Genomic DNA, 19736 nt, shown 5'->3' on the forward strand with positions numbered 1-19736 from the left:
GCAAATTTGGTATATGTGAAATAAAATTTCACACAAAATTTGAGTGATAGTTACTCTATTTTTGTACATGTACGAATAAAGTATTACTCAGTAAATGAGTAGATTTTACCCAAATATCGTTTCCAGTGGAAGAACTCAAATTTGAGTAACTTCGGAGTTACTCTAAATTAGAGTTGTTCCACTTTTTCTGTAGATGATTGAGATCTTACTCATTTTTGAGTAACTATTTTTAAGCGTGTAGATTATTATAGTGTCAATTTTGATACCCCCTGAAAAGGCCTATTGGTTTTACTTCAGCCTTTTTTACCTAAGACTTTTTCATTTCACTACGGTCGTATATCTCTGTTGCTCAACATAACTTTTGCAAGCACCCTATTTCATTCTCTCCAATCGTTCGCTGATCGCAACACCATTTCAGTCAAACGTCTCAAGTTCTCAGTCTATTAATCGGTTTTATCGAAACGAAAATAGCTTCGAACCAGTGCAAAATCTGTATAAAAGTGTTTAAAGTTAAGGGCAAAGTGGAGTATAGTAGTTTTTCTATACACTGGCAGTAAATTTCTGTGGAAAAACTAACAGTTCAAAGTTTTAAAGTAATTTTTGTAGCTGGTTCGCGTAGCTAAGAAGCAAAAATGATGGAAAAATATAAGTCCTCTTTGTACATCTATATGTAGCTGTAGTGGATGGTTGAGCTTCGACAACATTAATAATTGTATGCGTGTGTCTTTTCGACGCGAACATTAAATTGCGTGTGTTGACAAAAATATGCTTTGATTGTGTAGGTTTATTATGACCGAACGTTAGAAGAGGAGTGAAGACGCCAGTCTAAACTGACTAGAGGCAAGCATAAGTAAGTGTGTGAACATCATACAATTCGACGCAAGTTTCCCATTGAGGAAGTGAAGGATATCATTGCAAAACCCGTGCCCTTCGTAACATTTCATACAAGGATAGACTCGAGAAGTGCATATACGCTGAAAGTGAAAATTTATCGTATCAACTTTCGATTAACTGCTACAGCGGTTTTGTTAAGTTTCGACTGATACGAGTTGTATTAAATGTGCCCGCAGCGAACGCAGCTTTATAGCAGTCGCCGAATCGCCAGTACAAAGATATTGAAAAAGAGACTCTGTGTACACCCAACGACCATGTTCAGAATCGCTCGAGTCAACAACAGCTTAATAAGAGAGAGGTCACCCAAAATGGTCAAGTACTCAGTTCCACAGATCGTCAACGCGTTGAGTGCGCATCACTGTTAAGATCTATCTCCGCTGTGTGGAGTATTTTTGTGTTAAAACAACACATTAGATTAGTCCTGTAAGATAGAAAAAAGCATCGTTTGTTGGTGTAGAAAATTGTTCAAAATATAACGACTAAACTATTTTACACCTTACATAAGCATAAATTACACCAGATTTGATACCAAATAGTAAAAAATCGCAAGCTTGTCTATTTCATCTCATCGTACGGAAAACTGAACCTACTGAATTAAAATGAAGCTACTGGAAAGCACCAGCTTTGAAGCAATCAACAATGCCCTTCATATCCAAACTGGCGACAGTACTATTCATGGGCGCATTGAGAGTTACTCATGCAAAATGGCTGGAAACGACAAGGCTCTGTATAAGCGGTTCACTTCCGAACAAGCGCCAACGGATTTGGAGGCATTATCACCTCCTCAAACACTACAGGATATGTCACCCCAGTTACTGCGTAATTCATTGTCAGGAGACGAAGGACTAACACTCTGCGATACTATTTCACGTAAAACATTATTCTATCTGATTGCAACGTTAAATTCCGCTTTCGAACCTGACTATGACTTCAGCGATGCTAAGGTTTGTATCCTTATATGACATTCGTGCACAAAAGTAGTTAAATGTGTGTTAACTGAAATATCGATTATCAACGAAAACAAATGATTAATATATAACAAAATGTAATATACGTTGTGAATTTTCTCTGGGTATAATTCTATTTTTAATAAACCGAATCATGAATTCCATTCGTAAACAAACACAAAATATTCTCATGTACTAGTATTGTGCATCAATTTGTTCACTTGCTTGATGTTTGTGTCAGTTTGCTCACTCAAACGTGGAAACATATTTATAACCAAATAGAATGTCCTTGAAAAGAGCCCTTCTTACAATTCTATTTTATTGATACAAAGTCAAGCCGGGTTTTCAGCACGAATGTCTTAAAGGTTTATTTCTTCTATCGATATACAGTGTGAGGTATTTTCATCAATGTCATTTGTGTAGCCCAATACACTTGGCTGTGTAGACAACAAAAATTCTATAAGTGGAGAAATAAAATTAGATGTGCCTCTGATAGTGGAAATGGCAATCCGCATCATTTTTTTTTTTCATTTCGTATCAAATGAACTTCATATTACACATATACTAGAGCCAAATTTCGTTGGTGAAATTCAATACATCTTATTCTAATTTCTTCATCCATTGGCAATGACTCAACACTACCAAAGTCGTTGACTTCATTCGTTTTGTTACCTGATTCGTAATGGTTATGAGAGCATCTAAGCCAAATACGAAAAAGAGAAAATTGTTTTTTCGAGTGTCTATTTGGATGTGTCCATCATTTTGGCGTCTGAGATATAAACATGAAGATAACCAAAATGTTTGAAGGGCTGAACAAATTATTAAAAAAAGAAACTTGATGTAATGTTGAATATTTCGCATTCTGAGTGCATAAAATGATCAAATTATTGTCCCCGCTACCATTTCTCCATTACTTGCTCAAATTTCTACGGCTCAGCATGAGAACCTGATCTTATTCATGATAAGAATGAACCCAAAATTAAGGGGTAGGGCGTTGGTTTAAATATAAAAAAAACCCTCCATGCGTGCGGACCTGGTTCTGTCTGAATATATCGAGAATGGTTACTGTAGATATTGTAGCGAATGGGATTTTAAATGAAAGTTTCAATTACTAAAATTCGGCAAAACTAAATATATTATTGTAATAAGTATGTGCTAATAGTGGTTTTTATTCGTTTTTATTTCCTACGTTACTCGTAGTCTCGATAAGAATTGGACAGTTTTTTGTGTCGTGGTGAAGTGAAGATAATTTGTGGTGTTTTTCGGTCAGTTTCGTTGCCGCTCTTTTGCTATCGTATCGCGAAGTGACGCCTATCGAAGATATCGTTTTATCAAGATACTCAGTTTCACGCTCTTTCTCACCCGACCGAAGCGCCATCTGAATTTCACTGTTGGCATCCTGAGATTTGATCACTATGGCTAATGCTTGTGATCGTTGTGCCAAAACTGTAAAATCGGAGGAAGATTTCGTTGAGTGTTCAGGTTTTTGCCATCATTTGGTACATATGAAATGCGCAAAACTCAACAAGCCGTTTCTGAAAGTTTTGGATGAAAATCCCAACCTGTTTTGGATATGCGATGAGTGTTGTAAACTGATCAAACTTGCTCGTTTCCGCGACTCGGTTTCTTCGTTTGGAAGCGCATTTGCATCTATCGCAGAGAGAACAGAATCGATTTTTGCTGAGCTGAAGGCCGAAATTAAAAAGAATAGCCAGCAAATATCTCGTCTCTCGCGCAAAGTGCCTGTTTCGTCGCCGCTGCCGCCGAAGCCCGACGGATTTGGTCCCAATGCGAAGCGTCGTCGGGAAGATAGTTCTGAGCCAAGTAAAACCTTGGAAGGTTGCCGGAAACCATCGGATAACTGTAATATCGCCACAGTTCCAACGCCCTGCTCCCTCGTATGGATTTACTTGTCACGTTTTCACCCCAGCGTTAGTAAGGAGATGGTTTCGCAGCTAACAAAAGATGGTTTACAGTGCAGCGAAGATGTCACGGTCATCCCGCTGGTAAAAAAAGATGTCGACGTAAATACTCTGAACTTTGTCTCCTTCAAAATTGGGATACTGCCCAAATTTCGGGAAGCGGCTCTTAATCCCGACACCTGGCCACAAGGTGTTTTGTTTCGCGAGTTCGAAGACAACAAAAAGCAAAACATCTGGTATCCTCCAATCGATATTTTTCCACCGATTCCCGACGAAAATGGATGCAGCACCGTTATGAATGTAGACGAAGTAACACCCAGCCCGCTCCGTTTGATGAGAACACCGCCCCGGCAAACGTTATGAGAGTACAATGGAACCACACCGGGACGCACTGAAGTTGATATTTTGGAAGCTCTCGAACCCCCCGCCACAGTCGTGCCACAGCAGCCAGCGTTCTCCAGTCGTCCTGGTCCTGTGCGTGGGTGTGGTGAAAGAGTCTTCCAAATGTCTCATCTCGGCAAGTATTTGCATATTCCGTCCTTTCCAAGTGCTGATCTCTCTCGCACTTATAGATGTCCTCCTCGCTCTGAATCGGATACCGAGATGCACAGATGTTCGCACCATGGAAGCCCCTGATACGTTCCCCACAGTCGAGCTATTGCAGCCAGCGGTCATCAGTCGTCCCGGCCCTGTGAGTGGGAACGCGGAAGGGGTCTTCCAAACCATCTCAGACGGCAAGTACAATTCAGTCTCAAACGATTCAGGCGTTGATTCACTTCCCGTTGTTTGCAGTTATCCATCGCACGATCAATCTAGTCAACCGCTGCACTTGTACTACCAGAACGTTGGAGGCATGAACATGCACATCACCGACTATTTGCTGGCTTGTTCGGATGATTGCTTCGACATCATCGCTCTTTCGGAGACGTGGCTCAGTGATTGTACGCTCTCCGTTCAAGGTTTTGGATCCAACTACGAAGTCTTCCGTACCTGCGATCGGTAAATAACTCCCCTTAAATAACTCAAAAACTATTGGAGGCGGGGTGCTTATCGCAGTGCATCGTCGTTTGAAGGCGCAACTGATCGAAACCGCATCTGGTAAATGCGTCGAGCAGGTTTGGGTGCGTTTGAAACTGGTCAATTTTTCCCTCTACCTTTGTGTGATATATCTTCCTCCGGACCGATGCCGCGATCTACCGCTAATCGATGCACACATACAGTCGTTGCAAGAAATTACTTCCACTCATGTACTACCCGTAGATGAAATCTTGATTGTGGGAGACTTCAACTTTTCCAGCATAAAATGGCAAACAAGTTCCGGTGGTTTCTTCTTTCCTGATCCGGCGCTCTCCACTTTCCACATTGGCATTACAACCATGCTCGACGGCTACAACCTCAACCTTCTTCGACAGTCGAATCCTGTCGTTAATGAAAATAACCGGATGTTGGATCTTTGCTTTTCAAGTAGAGAAGATGTTGCACCAAAGATTAGTGCTTCACCGTTCCCTCTGGTCAATTCCGTTCGTCATCATCCTCCACTACATATTGTGCTCGATTCAAATCGCTTACAGAACGCCTGCATTCCAACGGACATCATCTGCTATAATTTTAGTAGAACCGACTACACCAATATGACCGACTTCTTGACGCAAATCGACTGGGATGAAGTTCTCGACAACGATGATGTCAATGCTGCTGTGCAGACGTTTTCTAATGTTATGAGCTACGCAATCGACTACTATGTACCGAAACGATCGAGACGGCAGACCCGGCATCCACCATGGCTGACTGCGGAAGCGAGACATCTGAAAACGACCAAAAGAGCCGCTCTAAAGAGGTATTCTAAACATGGAGGATTTTCCCTGCGTAATCACTACGTGCAGATAAATCAGTTGTACAAGAAAACCGTTAAGCGCTGCCATGCCAACTACTTGAACAACGTACAACGAAAACAGAAATCAAATCCAAGGTATTTCTGGAAACATGTGAATGAGCAAAGGAAAGAATTTGGGTTGCCCTCGTCAATGAGCTTTGGAGATCGTACTAGTTCGTGCACACAGGAAATCTGCCAGATGTTTGCGAAAAAGTTTTTCTAGGGTTTTTTCAAATGAAATCCTGACTCATCAGCAAATTGCTGCCGCAGCACTTAACGTTCCCCTGTCTAATAACTCATTGAACTGCATCAATATTGACGAAGACTCAATACGGACGGCAATTGTAGGAATGAAAGCCTCAAATTCTCCAGGCCCTGATGGAATACCGGCAGTTATTCTTAAAAAGTGCTCGCGTGGAGTAATCGCTCCCCTCTGCAAATTGTTTCAAATGTCTCTCGCTACAGAAGTTTTCCCCAATTTATGGAAAGCTTCCTTTATGTTCCCAGTCCACAAGAAAGGCGATAAAAAGGATATAAACAACTACCGCGGTATCACTTCCCTTAGCGCTATACCAAAGCTGTTCGAAAAGGTTATACTGACACCAATTTTCAATCACTGCAAGCAATATATCGTCGATACTCAACACGGTTTCATGCCTAACCGCTCAACAACCACAAACTTACTATCGTTTTTGTCTTATGTGTTTGATGCAATGTCTAACGGTTTACAAACGGACGTTATCTACACAGATCTTTCCTCCGCTTTCGATATAATCAACCACGACATCACGGTTGCTAAGTTGGACAGACTTGGATTCAGTTCGAACATTCTTCGTTGGTTGCAGTCGTATCTTAGGAATCGTCGTTTAGCAGTTCAAATTGACGATCATACTCCCGGAGAGTTCCTCGCATCATCCGGAATACCACAGGGTAGTCATCTAGGACCGTTAATATTTTTACTGTACTTCAATGATGTCAATTTTGCCTTGGAAGGTCCTCGCTTATCGTTTGCTGATGATGTCAAGATCTATCACATCATCCGCAACTTAGAAGACGTAGCCTTTCTCCAGCGGCAATTGTTAATCTTCGCAGATTGGTGTAAAGTTAACCGTATGATTGTAAATCCAGACAAATGCTCGGCCATTACGTTCACGAGGAGAAAAATGCCATTGCATGTCGAATACTTTCTGGATGGATCCTCGATTGGAAGATCTACTAGCGTTAAGGATCTTGGCGTCCATCTCGATGAGCAACTTACATTCAAGCATCACATCAGTTACATTGTAGCTAAAGCTTCCCGTAGCTTAGGATTCTTAATGAGAATAACTAAGCACTTCACAGACATACACTGTCTAAAATCGCTTTACTGCTCGCTTGTTCGTTCAACTCTCGAATATTGCTCGGCAGTTTGGAACCCATGCTACCTGAACGGTGCTCATAGAATTGAGGGAATACAGCGTAGATTCGTTCGCTTCGCTCTTCGTCGATTGCCGTGGACCGATCCTCATCAACTACCTAGTTATGAAAGTCGCGGGTTATTAATGGGTCTCGACACATTACAAGTGCGACGAGAATTATCACGCGCTTTGATAATAGCAGATATATTCAACGGTAGGATCGACTGTCCCGTTTTGCTCAACGAAATTAATATTAATGTGCGACCCAGAGCTCTCCGCAACAGTGCTTTTCTTCGACTTCCTATACGACGTACCAACTATGGCGCAAACGGTTCTATTATTGGTTTACAGAGATCGTTCAACCGCGTTTCATCTGGGTATGATTTTAATGTGTCACGAAGCAGAATACGTACAAATTTTCTGAATATTATTAGGAATTATCATTAGGACCAAATTGTGTCTGTTGATTGTAAATAAATAAATAAATGAGAACAGCGTATCAGAAAAACAAGCAAAGTTGGTTTTCCTAAACATTCTATTACTTTGAGATATTTTTTAACGCGGATTTCCGAAATAACGCGGTTGTTTTTACCTTTGTAAAAACGCGAATTTTTAAGCCGTTCTCCAGTTCTCTGTGAAAAAAAGCTTTAGTCACATCAATTTTTGATAACTACTTGCAATCGAGAATCAACTACTAGTCGCATATCATTCTTTCCTTTTGGGACGACCAAGAGTGAAGATCAATAGGTTTTTTTTAATATCATGCGTTAAGCGTTTTCAATACCAGCTCTCGAACAGTAAAATAATATTTTAGTATGACTATTTTCCATTAAAAAAATGTTGTTCAGAAATGTATTTCAATTGTTAAAGCTGTAACTTAATTAAAACTCGCTTGAAATACGAATAACTTATGAAATTCGCATAAAAAACCGCATAACTTTGAAAATGCGTTCAAAATCGCAACAGTGTTTTAGAAACGCATAAAGCGTAGAGACCTGGTTTTATCTCTAAATTTTAGCCTTTCTCTATAGAAAGGTAGTACAATTACTGGCAAAACCAACTTTTGAACGGACCTTCGGAGACCATAGTGTTGTATACCATGCTACTCAGCTTGACGAGGTCGGAGATTGCTCAATCGATTTTCACACACTTATAAAATTTCGCAATAGTCAGTAGTTGAAAAATAGCTGAACGTTCGGTAATTGAATTGATTACTGATCGTTCGGTAATGTTGTTGAATTGTCAAACAATTACCGAACAGTTTCTGCAAACGAAATGGAATCATCATAATTTTGTTAGTTTATTTTTTGTTCAAATTCTGGATTTAAATGAATTTTCGGATTACATAAAACAACATAAATTTTCAATTTACGATTGTGTTTTTTTTTTAGATTTGAATATTTTCTAAAGAAACGAGTGAAGAAAATTAGTTTCATTGTAAATATAGATCCAAGAAAAAAAATGATAGGTTTATCAGCTGCAGCCGGTAAAAATTAGGAAAAATCATACTTCGTTTTCCGGTTTACCGAAATTATGAACGTCTTTCAGCACACTGCACAATCCGTCGAGTCCACCAGAATGATATGTTGTGTTGGCAGCAAGTAGACATAATGATATGAAGTTAACTTCTGCCTATAAATAAACAGACAACTGATGTTTTTAAACCATACACACTTAAAAAAGATTACCAGGGGCTGGGGTCTACTAGGAGATTGATAGTACCTATTAGCTCTCTCCGGACAGTACCAGCCTAGGTGCCGTGTGGAATCCGGCGGAAAAAATGAAACAAGAATAGATCCACTGGCTTCCTGCTTCCATGTCGTAAAAGGCGACTATTGCAGGAGTTTTTTTTTCCTTTCAGTTATCAGATATCTTCAATGTTTCACTTCTGATTAGTCTATTTTACTAAATTATCTCTTCAATCAACTTATCAATTCCCGTCTAGCTTCGGAGAAAAGTTTTATTTGGAATGTTTTCTTCTTCCGTGTTATTGATTGTCTTTCAGGATTATAAATTGAATGATAAAAATCAAGTATTGCGCAAATCCGTTGATATTACAATGTTAATAGTATTTTTCTCGGTAGCCGGGTGCCCAGATCAACCATTATAACCAATTAATAAATAATTAAAATAATAAAGCGGAAATAATAAAGAATCAAGACGCGCGTGAAATCTGTTGACCTCTATTTGGTGATTTAAAATGATTTTATAACAACTGTTTAGAATATGTCAATGCAATGAATCAACTATTTTGTCTAAATCCTATTCACTCGTTTATTTTGTTTCATGTAAATTCATTTACAAAAAAATAGGGAAGTTTTTATTTTTTACGTGATAGTATTGCAAATTTTTCTTAAGTTTCCTCGAATAAGCGCTGTGAATCAACACTTCCCGGGACTTCAATATAGGATATTGTTGAAACGTTCACTCGGGAAGTCAGTGAGTTTAGTGGTGTATCCGAGCATCTTGAAACCGGAACATAATGAGTCGCGCGCGAATAATACCAACACTGAAATTTTTACTAACAAATATCCTTCTCCCGTGACACTTGAGTGTGCAGTAGTATATACGGCCTCTAGTAACAACAAGTGTTGGACTAACATCCCTTCCCATTCCGTAGACGATCTACGTTCGGGCCTGGTCGGCGCCGGTACTGATCAATGAATTCTGGGTTTACCAGAAGATGTACATTGAAGGATGATTTACCAGTCCCAGGTCGGATCATCTAGAAACTCCCTGTACAATTTCAGCTAATCCCGATCAGTAACGGAGTAGCAACCAGGGGTGGTCGCTCAAGCTCAAGCTCACACTTAAATTAGATTACCGATCTCAGCTGTACAAACCTCGGTAGCAGTTTTTTTCAGTGAAAATACCATTTTCTCATAGGTAGCATAAGGTACTGCTGTCAACAAATGTTTATTTGTGCTGATATATCAGTAGAATACCGATTGAAGTTTAGTGAGTATGCACGTTTATTAACGTATTACCGTATATTAAAAGACTGCATGTTTGAACAAAATTTAAATAAAATGGATGAAGGTTTTTCGCAATCAAAAGCAAAGATTTCTGGCATTACATTCCATTTGTGGAATTTGGCCTTTCTGTTTCAACAGACTTCGTAGTCGTTAAATCTCCGTTCCATGCATAGAACCGCTAAACCTCGCAAACAAACGTGGATTATCAGGGAGGGTGCTTTGTGAATGGTCTTTCAGCGCTACGAGATGAATAGTTACAGACACGTTTTGGATAGCATCAAAATGTTGAGCTGTTATGCCACTCAGCAGTTCAACACAAACCGCTGAGCGGATATAAAAGTTCTGCTATTTGCTGAGAACTTTCATAGGGTTTATGTCGAACTGCAATGTCTTGACGGACGTATATAAAGTATATAAACAATTAATAGAAAGGCCTAATACCAGTCCAGACAATATACCCTTTTAAAAATTTGTCTACTCCAATCTAAATTATTATTTTCTGCTTAATGCACGCATATATCTGATTTTTTCACTTCTTTCACAGAGCCATGAATTCAGCAAGGAACCTTCACTGCAGTGGGTTCTTAACTCAATCGAGGGAAATCTCTCTGCGGTTGCAGGTGAGCAGTACCATAAGATTCGCACTGCTTTGTGGTCTACAATTGAGGAGGAAATCTTGTTAAATGATTGCGACATCTACAGCTACAACCCAGACTTGAATTCAGATCCATTCGGGGAACCCGGTTGTTTGTGGTCATTCAACTATTTCTTCTACAATAAAAAGTTGAAACGTATCGTGTTCTTTACATGTCGTGCAATCAAGTAAGTATAAATTGATATATGTTTTACACAGTGCCAAGCGACTGTTTTTGTCGAACATCTTTATTGTTCTACTAACAAAACAACATCTTTATTGTTCTACTAACAAAAAAACTACAATGATCAGCCCCTGGGGTTGTTCGAGCCATTGATGTGGAACAAGGCAACCAAAATTTCTAATGATCGATATTTTCATTTAATCGTCACACTTTTGAATCCTCAAAAGCACGAGAGTCTGCTTAGATTGATCTTTATTAGGAACCAACACTGAACACGCGAACCCAGAATATAAACTCTAAGGCTATTCGCAACACGGTGATGGATATCTGTTCTAAAATGACATACTGTTGTATAATTTAAAACTGTCAAAAATAAAACTCGAGCTTAACGATCTCAACGGAAAGATTTAAAATTTGTTCTATATCTTTCTGTAAATGTATTGGTCTTGTGTCTATTCACTTCACTGTTTCATATCAGAAACAAACAAACTAAATTAATTATTTCGAAAACGATATGCATATTTTTACAGATCATAGTGAGGTGGAGTGCTTCTAAATGAAACTGTATTATTCAGTGCAAAACATTCAACGCTTGTATTGATAATTTCTGAAATGTCATTTGACGCTTTGACATCTCGTCTCTCAGATTTCGTAACAGACGCTCACGCAAAAAAAATTAAAACAGTGTTCTATTCGTGTTTCAAATATTCATTAATTTAAAACAATTTCGTCGAGCAGTTTTAAATCTGTTTTAAATTTGTACTCGAAAAATAGAACTAAATCTCAGCGTCGTGATTGACATGTTTCAGTTGTAGATCTAAAGTAGATCAGTCCATATGAAAAAAAACAGCGTTGCGAACAACCTAATAGTCGTGATTTGTATTTGTTTTGTAGCCGACGTAACTATACAAAAATTATGACATCAATAGCCCAAATGTATGCAATTATATGTTTGTACATGCTTGCGATACGGATATCGATATTTAAGCTTCTCTTCGCCAAGCTTGTGTTCAAGTTTTGTACGCAAGCAGTTATTTTTATAGCGTTTCTCTACCATTACTATCCTTCTGCGATTTTGGTTGAAGCGATAAACTTTATCTCATCATCAATCGAGTTCATCTTATATAAATTAGAAATTAATCTTATGCACTCAAAATTTACCCTGGGGTAGTTGTCATTTTCTCAGGCGAAACGACATAACATGGAATTTCATCCGATCTTGCATGACACAAGATAAGAGCGTACCAGTAAAAGCTTCAAATCGTTTTATGGCACTTTTTGTCTTGCTGTCTAGCGACAACCTTCCTCTGGCATACTAAGAGTATGACTGAAACGTTAGCTATAATTTTGCTTCTATTTATAGATTCGCGTGCTTCCAACAGCTTCGCTTTTGATTCGATTGACCAATCAGAGCGATGCTTTCCCTTTGATATATCGCTTACTCCTTCAAAACCGTCGACTATGGCAGGGAAATCCGGTATGCCGGCGATTTTTTGCAGACAAAATAGGACACTGCTAGCTATTCATCAATGTGCTTCTAAATGAAACTTCATCAATGATATACAATTAAAAATACATGGCTATGTACATTCAAATCAATACGTAGAAATATTTCCAATCAAATGGTGACATAATATTAATAATTGATACAAAATTGACTGAGCTGTAATTGTTCAAAACCTGACCACATTTCTACGTGTATTTTTCTTGAGTTTCTAGTTTGCACCCGTATATAGAAAACAAAAATGTGTTCCACATTAAAAAATACAAATCTCAATGAAACCATAACACCATAGCATCTGCAGATGCGACAACATAAAAGTTGGTCAACTGAAATCTACATTGCTACTTGAATTTCGAAACCAGCAGACTATTTTCTGCTCTAGAGATGTACCATGTAAAAGCCAAAAATTTGTATTACCTATCCTAAAACATATCCGTTCATATAAACTGTGAAGAAATGTTGAAATCACTGCTGCGAAGTAAATGCACATCCTATGTCCTTAGACAATTTTCAAACCATTTTCATTACTGAATTGTAGAGTTTAAAAACCCGTGCGCGATCATTTATGTACAGTTTTGCCTTATCCAGCGCGTGCCTCGTATTATAATTTTTCCTGAGCGTTTTATCTTTATAGTGGCATTCGCGCAACGTGTCCAGCCTAATGTAATCGACCGTTGTTCATCAATCCAAACGAACGGCAAACAAGCTTAACTAATTGTTTTTTTTTTCTTTTTTTCCTTCAACAGTTCAGTCTATGCCGATTCAGGTTTCAGCAGTGATTTTGCTATGGAGGATGAAGAATGCTACTAACTCGAACAATGTAGAAAATTTTATCTCTCCTTGACCCCGAATGCTGAACGTTTGGTTTCGAAGACGATGTGCATGGATACCATGATGATTTGATATATAACAAGATAACTTGTTCCACGTTGAATGTACCCACAGTAATTTTGTTTCATATTTACTATCAACGCTCTAGCATGTTAGTTTGGTTTTGTAGGGGTCACCGATTCTTCCCCATTTTTTCATCGTAACTATACAAAAATTATGACAACAGTAATTAACTAACTATAAATTAATTAAATAGGATTACAGTAGAAATACTATTCAGACAAGTAGAGAAACTTTGAACAATTTTTATAACACCACATAGCACAACACCGTTACGTGAAGGCAGGTGAGAGCTGCGATGTGAGAATTGACGTAACCGTGAGTGCGCGATGCCGGCAATATGTAGCCAACTGGAAAAACAAATGAGTTTTTTTTAGATTGTTAGGACATACAGATATTCAAGCACCTACATATTATCTTCCAGCTGGATGATAAGTTAAGGTAGGTTTTGATATCGAGTATCACACAAAATATTATAGATAACATATATAAATCATTTGAGGTTGCAATGGAGCGAAATTTATTCACATGTCAGACCAAGTGTACACATTGAATTTTACTAGATCTCGTAGTTGAAAGTGAACAACAAAGCATAAAAGATATTTTAAAGATTTGTCTAAAATGAGTAGATTTCGTTTCATTTTGCAGCCACCAGTTGGTGAGATTGCCCCTGTTTTTGTTTGCTAACGAGCTACTTTTCTTGTTAAGAGAAGGAATGCGAACACGAGTGTTTTGTTTGGAATAATGCGAAATTAGGGAAAAGGAACTAGAAAGGCTACACCCCAGAATGAAACTGTTTTTTGATGGTGCTCAACATTCTGGTGTGGTATCAGTTGGCAAACACTAACAGTATTAATGTACACTCCGTGGGATAGGGCGGTAGAATTTTCATCTGTCACTGATCAGTTTGAAAAAACTCAGTGGAAGAGCCGCACGTGAGAACTATTTCATTGACTGTACTCTGTGATATTAGTACATAAGACTTGAAAAGAAGATCTATACATTACATTATTTTCACGGAAAAATGTTAACATTGGAATTTATTATCGTTTCACGACTAATTGTATCAAGTTTGTAGAGAATTCTATAAAGAGACGGTAGTTTAAGTCTTTTCTTTTAATTTGGAAGATATGATGTGCTAAAATCTAAACTGATATAAAAAATCTTTGCTATAGTTGCACGAAATACGTTCAGTTCATCATCTTCTTACTGAAGTACAAACAATATTTAATGAAAAAGAATTTTTGAAATTTGAATAAATTAAATTCGTATTGCAATATTCAACATACAAAACTTCACTTAAGATTGTTTTCATTTATCACTAGTTTTAACTATAATTGATGCAGTTCTGGAAATTTGAGTATCCATTTAATGCATAAATAGAATATATATATCGATAATAACGATCTCCTTCGATTAAAGAAAATTAAATGGTCAAGTGAGACGCCTCAACTCTAAGTGCACAATATTTAATGGTATAAAATAAAAGAAGTAATAGCAGAAGTTCTCTCAATTTCAACTATTCACAAGAGTATGAGGCGTTAGACTACTAGCGAATGCATCACGCGTTTCTAAAAAATACAAGTTAATAATTTTTTTTCCATAATGCTGTATTAATGCTACGTCCTAAAATGATCTATTACTAAATATATCGTGGAATCATCTGATTTACAAAATGAGAAGGCATCAAGAAAGGCTTATGACATATTATTCTGAGGTGCACCAATTCCACGAATTCATTATAATATTTTTCTCACTGATCGAAAAAAAAGTTTATTTATAGAACATCTGATTCTGATACTATTCACATTGTGTCTAGTTGCATGTGTTTAAATTTTTTTCATAGTTTTGATTACCTAATTCAGAGTGCGTTTGAACACACTTTACGGAACGATCTAGAATGCACCTACCATGCAAGGTTAATCATAATAAAACACAAGACTTTGCTGTTCTAGCGTTGAGAGAATACAGAATAAAGTAAATTTATTGTTTTTATAATTATCCCCGTGTAACTAAACTAGTATTCTAATTACGATAACATCATTATATAAAACTTTAATCAAGAAAAAAGTATCATAATGGTTAGGTGAATCAAAAAATACTTGTGTTCTTCAAATGATATATATCACTGTCCCTGAACTATATGAATTCTTATCGGAGACTGATGCATATCAATCATACTATCATATATAATACTGTGGTATTCTTCAAAATAATTTTCTTCGATTCTTAAAAGAATAACCGAAATCGGTTTGTTTGACCGTCTACTGATAAAAACTATCAATTGGAGAAGATTTGTGGTCGATTCAGACAACTTTTTACGGTTTTACGCCCTTTTCAGTGATGGTATAAAATTTTTAGCGTACTTTACCCTATATTTTCGGATCCGGATGAAATTAAGGAATTACGTATGGGACCACAGGACCTTTCATTTGAATCTAAGTTTGTAAAAATCACAGGGTGGCAAGTGACCGGGAAAAAGTCGGGAATTTTATTGCGAATCCGGGAAAAAATTTCCTAATCCTAATCTTAGTAACGATTTTCAGCGTCATGATTTTCCTGATACAACAAATGAAAAGATGAAGGCCATTTTGTATTTGAACTAGAAGTTCAGTACAAGTTTTGAAAATTCTGATTGTCCCTCACAGGTTTAATGGTGCATAATCCATTGAAAATGGAGCCAACACCTCAGCAATTTTAAATCAATAAGAACTTTCTTAGTTGTCATCAATAACAGCATAATCAATGCTCATAATGAAAAATAAGGATAATTTGGATGCTTCTGCTGGATTTCTATTAAAAATTGACAAATATTAGCACCCCTGTTCTGTACGTCGATCGATTCGAAATATTCCGATCGAATGTGCAATTTCCATTCTGCATTCCGTTCGAGTTGAGTATGAACTCGAATATCATTCGTTCGAGTTGTTGAATTTTCGAACATTACTTGATCGACTTGCGTGCGTAATACTTATGTACGGTTTAGAATCGTTCTAATTTGTGTGACGATTTCATTTACTAAGAAATGTGACGATTTCATTTACTAAGAAATGAATAATATAAATAATATAGAACGTGTAAGTAATGTTGACAACTTTGATGGTCAGTGTTCGAAATTTCAAATGTTTCACGAACGAAACATACAAGTCGAACGGAAAAAAGAATGCAAAATTCGAACTCGAACGAAAGTGTAGATCCGTTCGTATCACAAATCCGTCGGATTGCAGAATCGGGGTATAGAAAAGAATTCAAGTGCAAATGACAGTTTCTTTTTGTTTATTTTCTCTTTAAATTATAATGTTTAACAGCAGATCGAAAGTTGATAGTTTCAGTCGTAATTCTATACAAAGTGTAAGATAGAAGGATTGCCTATAGGACCGTAATAATTGAAAGAAAGAGGAACTGTCATTTGCACTTAAGACCATTCATAGTGTTTTTCTTCAAATTTCAGAATAAGTATGAATAATGGTAGAAGTAACATTAGGTAACAGGTTCGATAATTTTTTTAAGAATTCGTAGGGGCCGTGTTTTTAGTTGCCAGCCAATGATTTCCCCAATTTCACAAAAATTTCACCCCTATTCTGTATTTCGATCGAATCTGATTTTCTGAAACGAATATAAAAATTTGCATTCTGTAATTCGATCGAGTGATGCTTTTGTATGGAAAACTCAAACTCGATCAAGCTACAGAATGCAAAAATTCGTATTCGATCGAACAATCCGATTCAAACGAAATACAGAATCGAGGTGTTTGTCTCAGTAATGTCAAATTGTGACAATACTTGTTCAGTAATCTTGGTACTGATTTCAATAGGATTCGCAAAATCGACAAAGCTGTCGACTTTCATTTTATCCACCGTTTGCAAGGAATATTTGATTTCCTTCTTTGACAGCTGAAATTGGGTTTTCAGAGTTCGTAAGAGCTTGTTCAGTGTCGATGATAGGAGAGTCAAATTTAGATCATCTCAGTCACTAGAGGCATAGATTGTTGTTTTTCCAAAGTGACAAGCGTACATTTTAAGAAGTCTAGAAGGATTTTGTTCTCTCGCCAGAACCCAACTCTGATTCGTTAGCAATGACCTCTAGTCCACCTCGTGCACTGCACAACTGACCAAATAGGCTCTGTGAGAACTTGTATGTACACATTCAGGAGAGGCTTCAGTGGCTTATGCTTATGGCAGATGAAAACAAATTGCTGTCTCAGTTGCAACGTCGAAACGGTTCTGATATCATACCATATAAGCAGTGCGCAACCCATCAATTTTGTCATGAAACGCCACTGGTTGTTTGAAACAATCGGGTTTGAGGGAGGAGTGTTGTTCATTCATTGTTAATTTTTAACATTTTACTATACCAGGCTAAAAAAGTATTGGAATATATTAGAGGGGAGTCTAAAAAAAGGCCGAAATATGAAAGGCGGAATAACGAAAGGCCGAAATACATAAGGCCGACGATGTTCTTATCTACCACATAGAGCCGAAATTTCGGAAAGCCGAAGCATAACAGGCCGAAATATATATATATATATATATATATATATATATATATATATATATATATATATATATATATATATATATATATATATATATATATATATATATATATATATATATATATATATATATATATATATATATATATATATATATATATATATATATATATATATATATATATATATATATATATATATATAATGGCGAGTAAGTGATTTACAATAATTTTCTCACGAAAAAGTTACATTGTTAGCGGTAATCCACTTGTTGTCTATGATTAAACTACATATTAGTTATAAAAAATTGATTTCTTCTACTTGAGTAGAAAAGATATTTATTTAAATCTGGCATCCTTTCCTTCTATACCTACAGAGTAGATCAATATAAAAAGAGCTTAGCTCTGTTTACTTTTATGATTCCTGTGTGAATTATGAAGTTACGCCCTTGCGCATTTTTTGTGAAATTGGTTGGTTTTTGCGACTAAGATAAATCTAAGGTAATTTTATCGTCTCATTTACTATTTTCAGTAGTAAAAGGTTCGTAAACCATCTAAAATAAAGAAAATAAATAGTTTCGCCTTCCTTTCTAGCAATTAAAGTATCGCCCTGTTTGTTGGCATGGAACACGGAGGGCGAAACTAACATAAACAAATGGAATGACAGTTTCGCCCTTGATAGTTCTTTGTATGGTAAAATTGAGATTTTTTAGAAACCATATTTTTAGGCAAAATTGTAGGATTTTGAAGCATTTATTGGTAGGAGAGAGTAACTCGATTTGTTTACTTTTGTAAGATTCGCCCTACTTTGAAAAACAGCTGATTTTTTCATTATTCCTCTACCAACAACTGTCTTTCGTGATCACCTTTGTTCGTTCTTTTTTGCTGATCTAATTTTTTACCAGTTTATAGAGTTGTGTGTTATGATTGTGGTACAACGTATTTGGTAAGAATTCTAACGTTTAGTATATTTAGAAAATAATTTCATTCCGACCTGAAAAACTGTTTCGTCTACTAGTGTTACAATTGTAGTAGAAACACATAGAGAAAATGAGCAGCTATCAAAAATTGAGAATTTATTTTAGTTTTGTTGACTGTGAACAGCCGCTAAGCCGAAGATTTTCTTGAATAATTCATAAAGCCGAAACGATTCTTTCAACGGGCAAACGGTTTGCTTTTTGTGTTTTCGGCTTTTTGTATTTCGGCTTTTCGTTTTTCCGCCTTTCGTATTTCGGCCTTTTGTAGTACTCCCCTCTAATAGGGTCCGTCCGCGTACGGTCCAAAAGAACTAGTTTTCCTCGAAGATTGAGTGTACTGGAGTTCTTTATTGAAGAACGATAGCTTTTCTCAATAGAATAGTCTTTCGAAACGTTTGCTGGTTTGAGGAATCTGGTAGAAGTTCGCGAACTTTAAAATGTATACTAAAGAGAATGATTATTGGTAGAACACATGCAAAAAGGCTTTAGTATTATTGAATCTGTTTACTACAAAATATAATTTATAGCTCTCATATTATTTTCAAAGAAACATACAAAATTTTAGAAAAACGAAAGAACGGTTCAATAGAACTAATTATTTCGGTACAACTATCAAGTTTTCAACAGTTCTTTGAAATGAACGATTTTGTCCATTTCTAGAATACACTTTTAAGAAGGACTGATTTTCCAGATAGCCTTTAAAAGACTGATTCAGTGGTAGTCTTGAAAAAGATTGAATAGTTCGAAAAATAATTATTTTATTTTAATTGTAAGACTTTAAATTTAATTTTTCATCATTAGGCTTTCAAATAACTGATGATATTTCTGAAAAACTACAAAACACCACCAATAATCGTCGAATATGATGCGAAAACTGCGCTTAAGAGCATTATTGGAAAAAGCAAGATGTTTAAATTGTTTTTTCAAGAAAATTGCAATAATGTTGATGCTTCATTCCTTCGTGAAATACAAGACTGATCACTTTCATCACCGTTGGCCAGATATGTTTCTTGTTTTAATCCTATTGTTACATCGAAGTTACTG

At 36.7% G+C, this 19736-nt stretch overlaps 1 protein-coding gene across 2 annotated transcripts; it reads left to right on the plus strand.

Moving 5' to 3' along the window:
• Nucleotides 1-382: 382 nt before the first annotated feature.
• On the plus strand, nt 383-15319 carry LOC131430942 (repressor of RNA polymerase III transcription MAF1 homolog). 2 transcript variants are annotated; one of them, XM_058596247.1, is made up of 3 exons: nt 383-1838; nt 10553-10830; nt 13077-15319. In XM_058596247.1, the coding sequence occupies exons 1-3, from the start codon at nt 1494-1496 to the stop codon at nt 13138-13140; spliced, it is 687 nt and encodes a 228-aa protein (XP_058452230.1). In that variant the 5' UTR covers nt 383-1493; the 3' UTR covers nt 13141-15319. The 2 variants fall into 2 exon arrangements, 1 of the variants encoding a protein (XP_058452230.1); XR_009229588.1 differs by lacking the exons at nt 383-1838; nt 13077-15319 and adding an exon at nt 1846-4762 and having other exon boundaries at nt 10553-10682.
• Nucleotides 15320-19736: the final 4417 nt, after the last annotated feature.

The sequence above is a fragment of the Malaya genurostris genome, chromosome 2 (genome assembly GCF_030247185.1).
Source record: "Malaya genurostris strain Urasoe2022 chromosome 2, Malgen_1.1, whole genome shotgun sequence".
NCBI classification, from domain to species: domain Eukaryota; kingdom Metazoa; phylum Arthropoda; class Insecta; order Diptera; family Culicidae; genus Malaya; species Malaya genurostris.